Below are 15,247 nucleotides of genomic sequence, written 5' to 3' on the forward strand. Positions count from 1 at the left end.
AAGAAATTACCAGAAATATCTCTCTCATTATAGTTGGTTGTTGTCATTCTAAGTAAATATATTAAGGGAATACACATTTAAAAAGACTATTCCAGGGCCTGGAGTTTGTCCTAGCGGTAGAGTGCTTGCCTGGAATGCACGATTTCTTGGTTATCCCATACACAGAAAAAGCTGAACTGATGCTATGGATCAAGTGGTAGAGCACTAGCCTTGAGAAAGCTCAAGGACAGTGCCTAAGCCCTGAGTTCAAGCCTAGAACTGGAACACACACACTAAAAAGACTATTCCATGCCATTGAAGTTCACTTTAAACTTATATTCCACTCTTACTGTCAGGAGTGACGATAGGAGCAGGATACAGCCTGGCCCAGCTGAATGACACCTTACATTTCATTGTTTCGGAGCAACCAAAGGAGAAGACCAAGACCCACCGTGCTCTCCTGAAGCATCTGAGGACTCTTGCAGGAGCCCAGATTAGGAATATGGCTGTGAGTTCCCTATTGTTTCATAAAACAAGCCACAGCTATGGACAGTCCTTCCGCTCTGTTCATTTAACAAATAGCATTCTGAAGAGGAGTCCTAAGTCAATGTGAAAAAGGTCTCTACAATATAGGTGTGTGTGTCGGTTCAAAATGATGTGTCACATTGCATGTGTATGTGTGTCCAAAGTGCCTAAACCAGACTATTATACTAGAAACAAAAGATTCCCAAACTGAAATCCATCGTATGTGAATCTTACGATCTTAGAGAAGCCACATCATTCCTTTAAGTCATTACCTCTTGATTTTGGAAATTAAGGTCCCCAAATAATTCTCATAGCTTACTTTCCTCTTAGACCTTTGCTCCAGGGTCAGTTATTAAACGTGGGTTTCCCACAGGTGCATTCTTGAAGTCCACCAGCTATTTAGTTGTCTAGCTTGCTGAGATTTCCTCACTACTTGCCCATTCCATACTAGATGGATTTGGTATGGTTCCATTGGCAATATATCTCTCCTTGATTGTCTCTGGTGCACCATCTAATCCTCACAACCTGCCAGGTGTTCTCATCTAGTGCATCTTAAGACCATTTCCTGAATAACATACTACTCTCAATATCAAATTGTGCCTGTGAATCCTCCAATGACCCTTTGTTTGAGTCTTTGAGAAACAGCTTTTATTGGAGGTAGAAGGCCACAGAGAAGCATTTTACTTCATAGCAGCACCCAACCCATTCAAATGCATGTGCCTAGATCCTGCAAATGCATATTAGCCTCAGTTACCACAAAACCATTCATCCCCCATGTTGCACATGGAAGAGAAATCCTTTCTCCAACTATAAACTGCAAGATTAGGAATTCGGCATGATAAGCTATCTGAGTCTATTTAACTGCCTCCTCACAAATTCTGCCAGAGCTTTCTGTAAAATAAGAGAATTTAAAACATATATAAGTATCTTTATATAGAGTTGTTGTCAAATAACTAAATACAGCTTTTTAAATGTCATTTTTTTTAGACTTTAGGTGGACATGTGGTGAGTCGGCCTAATTTTTCTGACCTAAATCCCATTTTAGCAGCTGGAAATGCAGTCATCAATCTGGTATCTAAAGGTAAGGAAGCATGCTCTAGTCATTCTATTTCACACTTACCACTGCCAGTTATGTGGTTTCTGCTATAAATTATGAACTAGAACCCATGAGGATCTACCTTGGTGTTGTAGACTATATTTGCATTATACCAGACCTATGGAAGAAGCCAATCAACTGTACTGCTCTCCAGATGTTCTGTATTATTGATCAGCTACTTTCGTTTCTTTGGTTTTAGTTCTTTGGGTTTTTTTCATCATGGGGCTTAAACTTCGGGGCTGGGCATTGTCCCTCAGCTCTTCAGCTCAAGGCTACTACTCTACCACTTGGGCCACAGCGCCACTTATGGTTTTTTGTGGTTAATTGGGGATAAAAGTCTCATGGACTTTAGTGCCTGGGCTGGCTTTGAACCACAATCCTCAGATCTCAGCCTCCTGAGTAGATAGGATTACAGGTGCCGGGCTCAGATAGTTTATTTTGCCTAACAAGATTTTAAGTGTTTGATCCATATATATTCAGTCCAAACTGTAGTATTAAAGCACTTGAAAAAAATTAATGGGAGCCAGCTCTGTGACTGTACTTTCTGTTATAGTTGGCACCAGTGGCTCACATCTGTAATCCTAGCTACTGAGGAAGCTGAGATATGAGAATCAGTTCCAAGCCAACCCAGGCAGAAAAATCCATGAGACTCTTATCTCCAATTAACAACCCAAAACTGCAAAAATGGAGCTGTGGCTCAAGTGGTAGAGTGCTAGCCTTAACAAGCTCAGGAGAGCACCCAGGCTCTGAGTTCAAGCCCCAAGACTGGCACAAAAAAAAATAGTCATGGTATATTTATTCTGCAGCTTCCTAAAGATGGTAGTTTTTCTTTACAGGATTTTTTTTCTTTCAATTCAAATTTGTCGTCCATATTCATCCTTATTTCTCAGTCACAGTTGGAACAGTATGCAGGGGAAACAATTTAGGCGTAAAAAAACAGATGTGAGTTGATATAATCCATATTTTCTCTTTGATTCAAATCACATTTTAAGAAGAAACGTTACACAAGATGTGGTAAACTTCTCAAGAAAAGTACATGCATACATACATGAAAAGACCATTTCGTCGACTAGTACCTCTGGTGCTTCAAAAAGGTCATTTAAAGTCTCTGGATCATAGTTGTCTCATTTGTGAAATATTAACATTGCAGAAGGCTGTTCCCAATAACTTTATAAATGTTTAAGCCTCAACCTATAATTGACTATGAAAACCTGAAAAGACTTTTCAGCTAATCCAGTCCCACCCTGTCATCCTGCAGAGTACAACCCCAAAGCTTCTGGGATTTGCCTCAGGTGGTCCAGGATGGGAGCTGGAACCTGGCTCCCAGCCTATATGCCTCTTCCCTCCTGATACATCAGGCACTTGTACCAGATTCTGCAGTGTGGTAAACCTTTCTTAATCTATTTCTTCTGCAGATGGAGAACGGCAGATTCCTTTAGATGGACCTTTCCTTGAGCGAGTACCTGAGGCCAATCTGAGACCAGGCGAGGTGGTTTTGTCCATTTACATTCCTTACTCTTCTCAGGTGAGACTCCCACACCCCCTCCCTGCAGAGGAAGACACACACAAGCTTTGAGAAGAAATGTCCCCAACTTTATTCCAACTAATTGCTTCAGGTGTCTTCTCAGGGCTACTCCCAGGGAGGGGACAAATCCCCCGGATAAACATTTGATTTGCTCTCATATCAAGACCATATTTATTATCATAAATGTATTTCCAACGTCAACCAGTATTTATTAACTAAGTAATTGAAATAAAAGTATGTATAGTCTCTGTGGATCACACTGATATGCTTGGCTACTCAGGAGGTAAAGATCAAGAGGATGAAGGCTCAAAGTTTTCTGGGGCGGAAAAGTCCTCAAGATTCCATTGCTAATTCACCATCAAAAAGCTAGGCTAGTCAAGCAATGAAAACAACCCAGATGCCCCACTACAGATGATGAATACAAAAGAAATGTGGTATATATATATACAATGGAATTCTACATAGCCACCAGACAAGATGAAATAATAGCATTTGCTGGGAAGTAGATGAAACTAGAGTGAATCATATGGAGTGAGATAAGGCAAGAGCAAAGGAACAAAAGGTACATGGTCTCCTTGATATGTGGATATTAGATCTAAACAGCACAAGAGCAATGACTCAAAATCCTTGATATGTGAATATTAAATCCAAACAGTATAAGAGCGATGACTCAATACTTAGGTACTCAAGGTCATAGACATGAACTTGGAGATATAAATATAACTATACAGACATATAAATCTATGATGGGATATATATTCTACAGACATTATTATATAGATCATATGTATGACATACTCAGTTTAATTTTAATTTTGTTCTTAAATTTATGTGCCAGTGATTACATATAGAAATTCCATTCTTGAATACTTGTTTGTTAAACTTGACATTTGAAATATGATGTAAAAATCAGTGTTAATAAAATCTTTTAATTAAGAAAAAAAGCTAGGCTAGAGACATATCTCAACAGTAGAGCATCTGTTATATGCAAACAAGCCAAATAAATGAGTCAGTAAGAACAAACAAGTAGGAGGCCAAAGTTGAGCCCAGTTACTGGGGGGGAAATTATTTTTTTCATATATTTTTATTGTAATTAATAGAAGGGTTCCATGATATTTGCCAGATAGAAGGTACATTAATTCACATACATTGATACCCTTTCTCATGTCTTGGTCCCCATTTCCCTCCCCCCACCTCCGCCCCTCATCTTGTTTTCCCCACTTCCCTATCCAATTTCAAATAACCAAATACAAATATATCCAATATATCAGATAACAAAGTAAGATACTGTAACAATGTGAGATAATCAAGAGATAGCAAAAGAGATGAGAGATAACATAGTATATTAAGGACAACAATCACTCATTAAATGGCTTTTGTTTCTATATCTTAGAGGTCCTTTCATTTAGCATCATACTAGATGGCCTTATGTATCTAGGTTTTGCTCTATTGCAAATCTCTGTTAGAAGAGCCCAAGGTTTCTACTGATTATGACAAATGAGGGAAACCATTGAGCCTATCTTCCTTTGAGTCTGGCTTACTTCACTTAATATGATCTTTTCTAAGTCTTTCCATTTCCTAACAAATGGGGCAATGTCATTCTTTCTGACAGCAGCATAGAATTCCATTGTGTATAAATACCACATCTTGTTGATCCACTCCTCAACTGAGGGACATCTGGGTTGGTTTCATATCTTTGCTATGGTAAATAGTGCTGCAATGAACATCGTTGTGCTAGTAGATTTACTCTGTCCTTGTTTCTGGACAATTGGGTAAACGACAAGTAGTGGAATTGCTGGGTCATAGGGGAGCTCTATGTTTAGTCTTTTGAGGAACTGCTTTCCATAGTGGTTGAACAAGTTTGCACTCCCACCAACAGTGTAGTAGTGATCCCTCCTGGCCACATCCCCTCCAGCATCTGTTATTATTCGTTTTCCTGATCCTGGCCATGCTAACTGAAGTGAGGTGGAATCTTAGAGTTGTTTTGATTTGCATTTCTTTTATGACCAGAGATGTTGAGCATTTCTTCATGTGTCTATAGGTCATTTTTATTTCTTCTTCAGAGAAGACTCTCTTTAAGTCTTTGGCCCATCTTTTAATGGGATGGTTGTTTCTTTGGAGATTAGTTTTGGAGTGATTCAATTTTTTGAGCTGTTGATATATTTTAGATATGAGGCCTTTATCCGTTGTGTGGTTGGTGAAGATCTTCTCCCACTCTATAGGCTTCCTAATTAATTTACTAGCTATGTCCTTTGCCATACAAAAGCTCTGCAGTTTAATGCAGTCGGACGGGGGGTAATTATTTATGTGTTTATCATCTACCTACCACTCTAGCCCACAGTGCAGTGTTACATCTGGAACATTCTACATTAACAAGATACTAATGTATGTTACTAAAAAAAAAAAAAACACTTTTTAAAAGGGTCATTAATGCCTGGTTTCCTATCTACCTAGTTCTCTAAATGTAACAGAAAGGGCTTAAAATAGGAAACAAAATTTAATCACCTAGAAGAAGAAATGTCTGGGTAAACAACACGAGTAGTCTGAGATAGCAGATCCAGTGACAGGGAAAACCCTGCCTTGGAGTCAAAGGGAATGTTAGAGCAGTTTAGATCAAGTCATGGTAGGGGACAGTGTCTAATCTGTGGAGAAAAACTGGGTGACTTTCCAGACAGAATGACCATATGATGATGGACCATAAAGCAGAGGAAAGCAGCTGAAACAGTCAGGTTAAACCATAGGAGATAAATCATAAGGAGATAAACCGTAAGAGAACAAAGAAGAATTTAATTGAAGAATATTGACCTGACAGAAAAATAAAACATATTTATTAGGAAGGACTTGAGGGATAAAGGACCAGTAGATAGCCAATGCATCAATACAGGCAGGAGATGGTAATAAGCATGGTGGGAAAGGAAAGGAACGTCTCCACCAAACAACGCAGTAAATATGATCCATGTGTTTCAAATGCTTCTCATCACTAGTGTATCCTTTATCAAAAATGGTCGTGATGGGTAGGGCCCACTTGCTTGGCCTGACTCTCTCTTCCACCCCGCCATTATGTTGACCACAAGCCAGTGTTCAAGGCTCTTGTGTTCTTCATGAACGAGCCTCACCCGAAACAGTAGGTACAGACTTGGTACTTTGGAGACCACACATTCCAGTGTGTGGTTTTCAACTTAAAATAAATAAATGGCAGTCAGAATTCTTCAACTCTTAATTCAAGTGAAATTTGCATAGGATATGAAATTAAAGCAGATGCAAGTAAGGCTGTGGTAGATGTTACAGGTACCTCATCTCCTACTCTTCCTTTCACCCCATTCGGCAGCCCCTGAGGCACCATCCAATCCAACCCATAGATGGTGGTTCAGTGCTGAAAGGCCAGGAGTGTGGGGTTCAAGCCTAGACTCTGGCACCAGACAGCTTGGGCTTGAACCCCAGCTCAGTTTTAGTGGAAACCTAATGCAAGTTGTTACTATATGTTCTCTCTGGAAACTCAGAAATGAGTAGAACTGCTAGGATTGAACTGGGAATACATTGGATAATACTGACATTCAAATGACAGTCACAGCTTATATTACTAAAATCATTTGCAGGATCCCTTTTGTGAAAAGGATTCATCAGAGTTGCTGCCATGAGACAGACAGCAAAGATAAACACTAAACATTCTGTTTTCTGTCTGCAGTGGCACTTTGTGTCAGGGCTCCGGCTGGCTCAGCGTCAGGAAAATGCCTTTGCCATAGTCAATACTGGCATGAGCGTGAAGTTTGAAGATGGTACAAACATCATCAAGGACCTTCAAATGTTCTATGGAAATGTAGGCCCCACCGTTGTCTCTGCAGGCCACACTTGCAGGCAGCTCATTGAAAGGTATGTCATAGCAATCTGGGGAACAAAACAGACGCTTGTGTTTTTGATTCTTTCATAAAATTATTCTTACACATTTTTTCTAGTATTTAGAAATACGTATACTCAACCAGGCATCAATGGCTCATGCCTATAATCCTGGTTACTCAGGAGGCTGAGATCTGAGAATAGTGGTTCAAAGCCAGCCTGGACACAAAAGTCCATGAGACTCATCTCCAGTTAACTACCAAGAAACCAGAAGTGGCTCAAGTAGTGGTAGAACACCAGCCTTGAGCTAAAGAGCTCAGGGACAGCACCCAGGCCCAGAGTTCATGCCACATGGCTGACAAAAAAAAAAGAAAGAAATATGTGCACTTATTCTGGGAACTGGTGGCTCACACCTGTAATCCTAGCTACTCAGGAGTCTGAAATTTGACAATCACAGTTTGAAGCCAGCCTGGGCAGAAAAAGTCCTTGAGATTCTTATCTTCAATTAACTACCAGAAAACCGGAAGTGGTAATGAAACTCCAAGTGGTAGAGTGAAAAAGCTTGGGAACAGTGCTGAGGCCCTGAGTTTAATCCCCAGGACACACACACACATACACACAAAAAAAATATGTATATTTATCCACAAAATTTTTGCACTGCAGAAGTGTGTATAATATGCATATAATATGCGTATGTATGTTGTATGTAAATACATGTGTGTATTTTTACGTATATGTATATTATATATACGTGTGTGTGTGTGTGTGTGTGTGTGTACTACAAGCCCTCCAAAAGCCAACCTCTTCAAGAAACAGTGATAAGATTATTGCATAAATCACATGACAAGAGTAGATCTTACTTTTAAATGAATAAATCTGAAATGTCCTTATAATGAAGATGACCTAGTCAGGAAGGCTACAGAGACTTTCTCCAGTCCTTCCCATCACCTAAAGCATTCAAGGAGTAGGTATTAGCCAAACTGGTGGGGAGGGGGGCGAATTTTGTTGAGATAAAGTAAGTAACCAAACAGTAAAAGTTCCACATCTCAGAAAGCTTTGATTTTTGTATATTTTTAAAAATTGTTTTAAGGGATTTATATGTTATTTAACACAAGCTATTTGAGTTAAGTTCATATTCCTGACTCCTTATATTACAAACAATAATAAATATGCATTCGGTAAAGAATATTTGGGAACCACTGCATCCTATGCTAAAGAAAATAAATACATGAAAGTCTTTTGGTTAGACGTAAAAGGTGGCTACCGTTGTAACCCATCCTTCCTTACCCTACCAGGTTAGCTTCTTTCTGTGTGTCTTAGTACTGTTTCTGCTACTGTAGCAAAATACCCAAGAGTGAGTAATGTAAATGAGAAGTTTCACTTTGGCTCATGATTCTGGAAGTTGGAAACCCAAGAGCGTGCTTTTAGCAAAGGCCTCTTGGGTGGTCGAGGATGGCTGTGTTTCAGCCCATGGGAAAAAATAGAAGGCCTAGCTTCCACCACTACTTGACCAGCAATCACATTGCCACACAAGAGGACAGACTGTCAAACACTGTGAAATTCTCCCCTTCTTCCTACTAGGCAATGGGATGACCAGATGCTGAGTGATGCATGTCGATGGGTCCTCGAGGAAATTCAGATTCCACCCACAGCCAAGGGTGGCATGGTGGAATTTCGGCGGACCCTCACCATCAGCTTACTCTTCAAATTCTACCTCCAAGTGCGTCAAGGACTGAATGAAATGGTAATTATTTTGTTGAGTGTCTGGGTGCCTTGACATTATGGGTCTACACGGGATGAACATTCCCTGTCTGGTTTGGATAAGATATTGAGTGTAGCTGGTGCTGGTGGCTCACTCTTATAATCCTAGCTACCTACTCAGGAGGCTGAGATTTGAGGATGGTGGTTCAAAAGCCTGCCCAGGCAAGAAATCCCCCCCATGAGATTCTTATTTTCAATTAATCACAGAAAAAGCCAGAAGTGGTGCTAAGGCTCAAGTGATAGAGCACTAGCCTTGAGCACAGAGAGGCTCAGGCCCTGAGTTCAAGGCCCAGGGATAGATATAGATATACATATCCACATATATATGTGTATATATGCATATATATGTATATATATCCCCATATATATGTATGTGCATATACATATGCATAAGCAGATGTCATCATAATTTTCCAAACAACTGCTATCTAGTCTTGGGAACTTAAAGCTCAAGGCTTTAAGCCTTACTGTTTTAGAGAACAGATTGGAGACTCGAATGGACAACCCTATTTCTACATAATTTTCCAAGCTAGTAGTAGCTCAGATTGTAAACTTAAACATGACATAATATCTTCTTTTCAGGATCCCCACAAATTCCCTGATATCCCAGAAAAGTTCGTGAGTGCTCTAGAAGATTTCCCCATAGAAACACCCCAAGGAGTTCAGATGTTCCAGGTCAGTGGGTAGGGTTTTTGGTTATTTTTAATTTGTCTTTAGTATAAAATATTTGCACGGAGGCTGAGAATTTGGCCTGGAGGCAGAGTGGTTGCCTAGCATGCACCAAGACCAAGGTTCAATTCCTTAGTACTACATACATAGAAAAAGCCAGATGTGATGCTGTGGCTCAAGTGGTAGAGTGCTGGCCTTGAGGAAAGCCCAACGTAGTGCTCAGGCCCTGAGTTCAAGCCCCAGTATTGGCAAATAAAAGAAAAAAACAAGATGTTTGCATGTATGCATTCCCTTCTTTTCATTAACTAAGAATTACTAGTAAAAAAAAAAGTCTATTAAAAAAAAAGCATGTTACCTATTATACACAATTTCCTTAGTTTAGCTCCTTTGCTTTTACTCAAAAACCAAACCTCTGAATCTTCCTTCTCCACTTTTTATTGTTTTATAGCCTAAAATGTTTCCTTTGTTAGACAATGTCTTTCCTTTACATTTGAATCCATTTTTCTGCCTTTGGGAGGTATTCATTGCTTAGTTCTAAGAACTTTCTGAGGAACTAGTCTATGTCCACTGATTTTTATCAATTATTTAAAGAAAAACAAATTATTCTTCATTGCTATATAACACATTACTTTAATATGTGTTCATGTGTTCTGGTTCCTCAGAGAGACTGCAATCCTTGAGGACAAAAACCATGTCATCTATTTTTTTTTCTTTTTCTAGGGGGAAATGCATTGAAACCATAATATATCCCCTATCATAGTATTCAAGGAATATTTACTAACCTTGGTTTACAGATACAATACCCAATTACCTAACGTTAGTCTTGACTTGTAAATAAGCTACATACAGCAGACTCAATGTTTAGAGAATGGTGAGAATAACTTGTTTTGTTCATGCGCAGTGTGTGGATCCTCACCAATCTCCACAAGATCCAGTTGGACATCCAGTCATGCACCAGTCCGCCCTTAAACATGCCACAGGGGAAGCTGTGTTTGTTGATGACATTCCGCCCGTCAACCAAGAACTCTTCCTTGCAGTGGTCACCAGTACCAGGGCTCATGCGAAGATCATGTAGGGAATTAAGTGATATGCCAATGTTACTGAAATGTATTCAGAGTTTCGTGTTCAAATTGAGAGCTAATTACAAACTTAGGTCTGTTTACAATAGTCAGCCCCTCTGAATGAGAATCGTTTTGTAAACACATTTAAAAAGATTTTATTGCCTGGGTCCTGGTGGTTCATACCTATGATTCTAGCTACTCAAAGCCAGGCTGAGTTGACAAATCCAAGAGATTCTTATCTCCAGTGAGACAGCAAAACTTTTGGAGTAGAGGTGTAATTTGAGTGTTAGAGAGGCAACCTGGAACCAAAAAGCCAAACAAGTATGGGAAGGCAAGGCCCCAAGTTCAAGCCTCAGTACCAAAAAGAGTCTATTCTCAAGAACTAGAACACCTGATAAATACCTTCTTGTTTTTTTCAAAATAGACTATTTTTAGTTATGGAAACCATTGACTTGATCTGCAATCTGGTCGTGGAACTCTTTTAAAGAAAATTGTAGGAGCCTTACCCCTACAACTTTCATACTTCCTATTTTTCCTCCTAGATCAATTGATACGTCAGAAGCCATGTCACTACCAGGTGTGGTTGATGTAATCACAGCAGAAGATGTCCCAGGGGATAATAACCATAATGGGGAGATTTTATATGCACGGCATGAGGTATGTGATAGGCATATGGTTTATTATTCCAGTTCTTTGTTCAACAAGATTATTGGTTATGACTATGACATCAGCTTTCTGTTCAGATCACAGAGACTTACTAGAAGCTGATGACTCTGAGGGGTTTTCCACTCTCCTCTGAAATCATGGACCCCCTTGAGATTCTGATAAAAAGTCCTAAGGTCTCTCAAGGATGTCCTGGGAGTCACTGAGAAAGCCAGTGAAGACATGAAGAGCATGTAATGTTGAAAGAAAGCACAATACCAGGTTGACTGGATCGTGGCTATAGTCATTAAGAATGAGGCATGCAGGCAGAAGCAACAGAAGGCAGATCAGACAAGTCAGATAATCACTCTGTGCCTCAGATTTTTTGTATCCCTTGAGTCCCTACTCAAGCCCCTATCTTATCTCTGTTTTCATAGGTGAAAACATAGTCTTCTTTTCAGCTACAAAAAGCCATAATTCCTTCTTGATGATTCTATGGTTTCGCTAACTAACAGCATGTGGCTTCTCCACAGGTAATTTGCGTGGGTCAGATCATCTGCACTGTGGCTGCAGATACTTATGCACATGCGAAAGAGGCAGCCAAAAAAGTGAAGATTGCTTATGAAGACATAGAGCCGAAGATCATCACTATAGAGGTAATCAGACCACTTTGCATCCACCAGGAATTGGGTGGTGGATGTTGACAACCATGAAATTATAGACATCTGGCGCCAGCTTCATTCTGTGTCACACTTTGAGAGTCAAGCCTCCAGTAATATGTACTTCATGACAGAACACTGAGATCTTTCCTACCAAACCTAAAGCCTCACTAAAGCCTCTTCTGAGACCTATGGGAATCAAGTATAGTGAGGCTGGAGGCTTTTGCAAAAGCCAAGGTCGGGGGAGATAAATAACCCCAGAGAAATGTCCTTATGACATCATATAGAAAATAAGTCAGTGGGAATGCACTGCCTGTGAAACTTACAAAAGTTGTATCAATGTTGAGAGCCCATGGTTCACATCTATAATCCTAGCTATTCAGGAGGCTGAGATCTAAGGATCATGGCTTAAAGACTGATCCCATCAGTAAAGTCTGTAAGACTCATCTTCCATTAACCACCAGCAAACCACAAGTAGATCCGTGGCTCAAAGTGGTAGAACACTAATCTTAAGCAAAAAAGTTCAGAGACTGTGCCCGAGCCCTGAGTTCAAGCCCCATAATGAACAAAACAATAACAACAAAGTTATAGCATTTATTGTATTACAGACTCTTGGCTCCTCTGTCTCCCCACTTACTGCTTCCACTACACAAGCTCTGGAGACAGACTGCTTAATTTTAATGTGACCCTGCCATTCACTAGCTTTTGAATAGCAGGGACAACTTCATGCAACTTTCTTACAATCCACACGTTTCCTCACCTGTAAAGAAGGAAACGTTGAAGTACTCCACCCAAAGATCACTATGAACCTTAAAGGAAAAAACTGAGCTTAAGTGCTCAGAGCAGCACCTGGGACCAGGAATGCATTCAGTAAGTGTTGACTATCGTTTTGTGTTGTTACCACTATTGATGACGGTGAGGATATGTTGTGCTTTGCTTTATATCTCCAGTGCCTTCCAAAGTGCTACGCCCACAGTGCATCCTGAGGACCTGTCACGTGATAGACAGATACATAGTTGGAGGGAGCCTTGAGCATCCTCTTTGATTTCTCCTGTTTTTCCCAACAGTTGCCAAGTTCAATTCTTTCCTGATTTATCCTTTAAATTCCCTGATATCTCTTTTCCATTCTCACTTCCACTCCACCTTCCAATCTGATCCTTAACACTTTGTTTTCAGAATACCATTTAAAGGGACCCTTGCAAGGAAGCGAGTGGAAACATTGAAGTTTGAGGCCATCCCACACCAGAAAGAAAGAAAGAAAGAAAGAAAGAAAGAAAGAAAGAAAGAAAGAAAGAAAGAAAGAAAGGAAGGAAGGAAGGAAGGAAGGAAGAAAGAAAGAAAGAAAGAAAGAAAGAAAGAAAGAAAGAAAGAAAGAAAGAAAAAAGAAAGAAAGAAAGGAAGGAAATTGTGAGGGGGTCAGGAATGTGACCTAGTGGTAGACTGCTCGCCTAGCGCACACAAAGCCCTGGGTTCAATTCTTGGGTACCACATAGACAGAAAAACCTGGATGAGGTGCTGTGACTCAAGTGGTAGAGTGCTATTCTTGAGAAAGCTCGAGGACAGTGCCCAGGCCTTGAGTTTGAGTCTCCGCACTGGAAAAAAGAAAGAAAGAAAGAAAGAAAGAAAGAAAGAAAGAAAGAAAGAAAGAAAGAAAGAAAGAAAGAAAGAAAGAAAGAAAGAAAGATGGGAGGGAGGGAGGGAGGGAGGGAGGGAGGGAGGGAGGGAGGGAGGGAGGGAAAGAAAGAAAGAAAGAAAGAACGAACAGAAAGAAAGAAAGAACAGAAAAGAAAAGAAAAAAAGAAGAAAGGGAGGGAGGGAGAGAGAGAGACAGAGAGATAGAGACAGAGAGAAAGAGAGTGGGGGGGAGAGAGAGAGAGACAGAGAGAAAGGGAGAGAGAGAGAGAGAGACAGAGAGAGACAGAGAGAGACAGAGAGAGACAGAGAGAGACAGAGAGAGACAGAGAGAGACAGAGAGAAGGGGGATTGAAATGATTCAGGCTCCAATTTCAGTAGCCAATCCCAGGCCATTCCTTGCCATTCCAGACCCCACCAACCTCTGCCTTCTTAACCTGTCCTTTCTGTATCATACACATTCTTCACCCCAGATTTGACACCTTAGTAACAAAGCACCTCACGTAGCCAATCAGAAATCTAGAAGCAGGACTATGTTTGTTCTTATGTCCACCTCAGCCTTGAACAAAATTCATGAGACACCAATGCCTGCAGTCCACTTGAATGTGACTTCTTCCAGTTCCACACACTGACTTAGGATACAATTGACTGTGTGTGAAACTCCGATAGAACGGGAACATGGAATTACAATAGAGGGGAAATTACATATAAGAATGAAAAAATAATGATTTTGTTTTGGTTTGTTCTTCTACTACAGCAAGCCCTAGAGCATAATTCCTTTCTATCTGTTGAGAGAAAAATTGAGAAAGGAAATGTAGAGAATGCATTTGAACAGGTGGATCAAATCATCAAAGGTAAGTACAAGTCTTGAGCCGGAAAAAAAAAAAAGCTTCCTTAAGCCAAAGGTTCTAACTTCACTCATCAAGGTTGGGGGGGCGGGGAATGAAGTAAGACAGTGCTTCTTCTCTGTATTAATATGACTGTTAAATAATAATTTAAAATTTACTGTGAGTTTACAGCTTGAATTTTGGCATATGCATAAGCCTCTGTAAATATAACCAGCATTGAGGTACAGAACATTTCCAGCACTCAGATGTCCTTGCATCCTCTAACTATAGAACAATGTTCTAAATGTTATTAGTATATATTAGTTCCACATACTTTGAACTCATAAGTGATTTCTCATAGTAGCTATTTCTCTTATTTGGCATTATGGGTAGAGATTCAGCCATGTTCTTGCATAGATGTTCTTTTTTATTGTTTGGTAATATTTCACAATACAAATATTACAAATATTCCACAATTTAGATATCCATTCTACTGTTGATAAACACTAAGTTGCTTTTATGATCTCTATTGCTTTGTGAAAATAACTTACTTGTAATGAAAGATATCCCGAAAATAGCATATTTATGTGGTTAGCTTTAATATTTAAGGCTAATGCTGTGTCTGTGTCTTACCAATCCTGGAGCTTGAATTCAGGGCCTCATCTCTGTGCCTGAGCTTATTTTGCTCAAGGCTAGCATTCTACCACTTGAGCCACAGTTCCACTTTCAGGGTTTTTTAGTGGGTTTTATTACAGATAATATTCTTTCTAAGGTTTATATTGTTATTATAAAGCTGATGGACAAAGAGATCACAGTTACATAAGTCAGATAAAGAGCGCATTTCTTTCTCCCAGTTTTCCCCCACCCACAAGTTGTACAATTCATTTTCAACACAGTGTCCAGGGAATACCACGGCTGTGTTTGTTCAATCCTCGTCCTTCCATTTCTGTGCCTCCATGACACTTTCAAAGACATAGAAATGAACAAACAGAACAAAAAGAACAGAAAACAAGGCAGCAAAAAAGATCAAATCTCGT

The 15,247-nt window shown here is 39.8% G+C and overlaps 1 protein-coding gene across 1 annotated transcript in view; it reads left to right on the forward strand.

Moving 5' to 3' along the window:
• Positions 1-15,247, forward strand: part of LOC150048611 (aldehyde oxidase 4) — a 57,369-nt gene that overhangs the window by 22,883 nt on the left and 19,239 nt on the right. The window contains exons 11-20 of the mRNA XM_090354355.1: positions 336-487; positions 1,492-1,585; positions 3,016-3,125; positions 6,811-6,995; positions 8,541-8,703; positions 9,303-9,395; positions 10,291-10,460; positions 10,993-11,107; positions 11,626-11,748; positions 14,141-14,237. Coding sequence (XP_090210481.1) covers positions 336-487; positions 1,492-1,585; positions 3,016-3,125; positions 6,811-6,995; positions 8,541-8,703; positions 9,303-9,395; positions 10,291-10,460; positions 10,993-11,107; positions 11,626-11,748; positions 14,141-14,237 — 1,302 coding nt within the window. The remainder of the gene's footprint in view (positions 1-335; positions 488-1,491; positions 1,586-3,015; positions 3,126-6,810; positions 6,996-8,540; positions 8,704-9,302; positions 9,396-10,290; positions 10,461-10,992; positions 11,108-11,625; positions 11,749-14,140; positions 14,238-15,247) is intronic.

This window comes from Megascapheus bottae, chromosome 21 (genome assembly GCF_031878675.1).
Source record: "Megascapheus bottae isolate mThoBot1 chromosome 21, mThoBot2.hap1, whole genome shotgun sequence".
In the NCBI taxonomy this organism is placed as follows: Eukaryota; Metazoa; Chordata; class Mammalia; order Rodentia; family Geomyidae; genus Megascapheus; species Megascapheus bottae.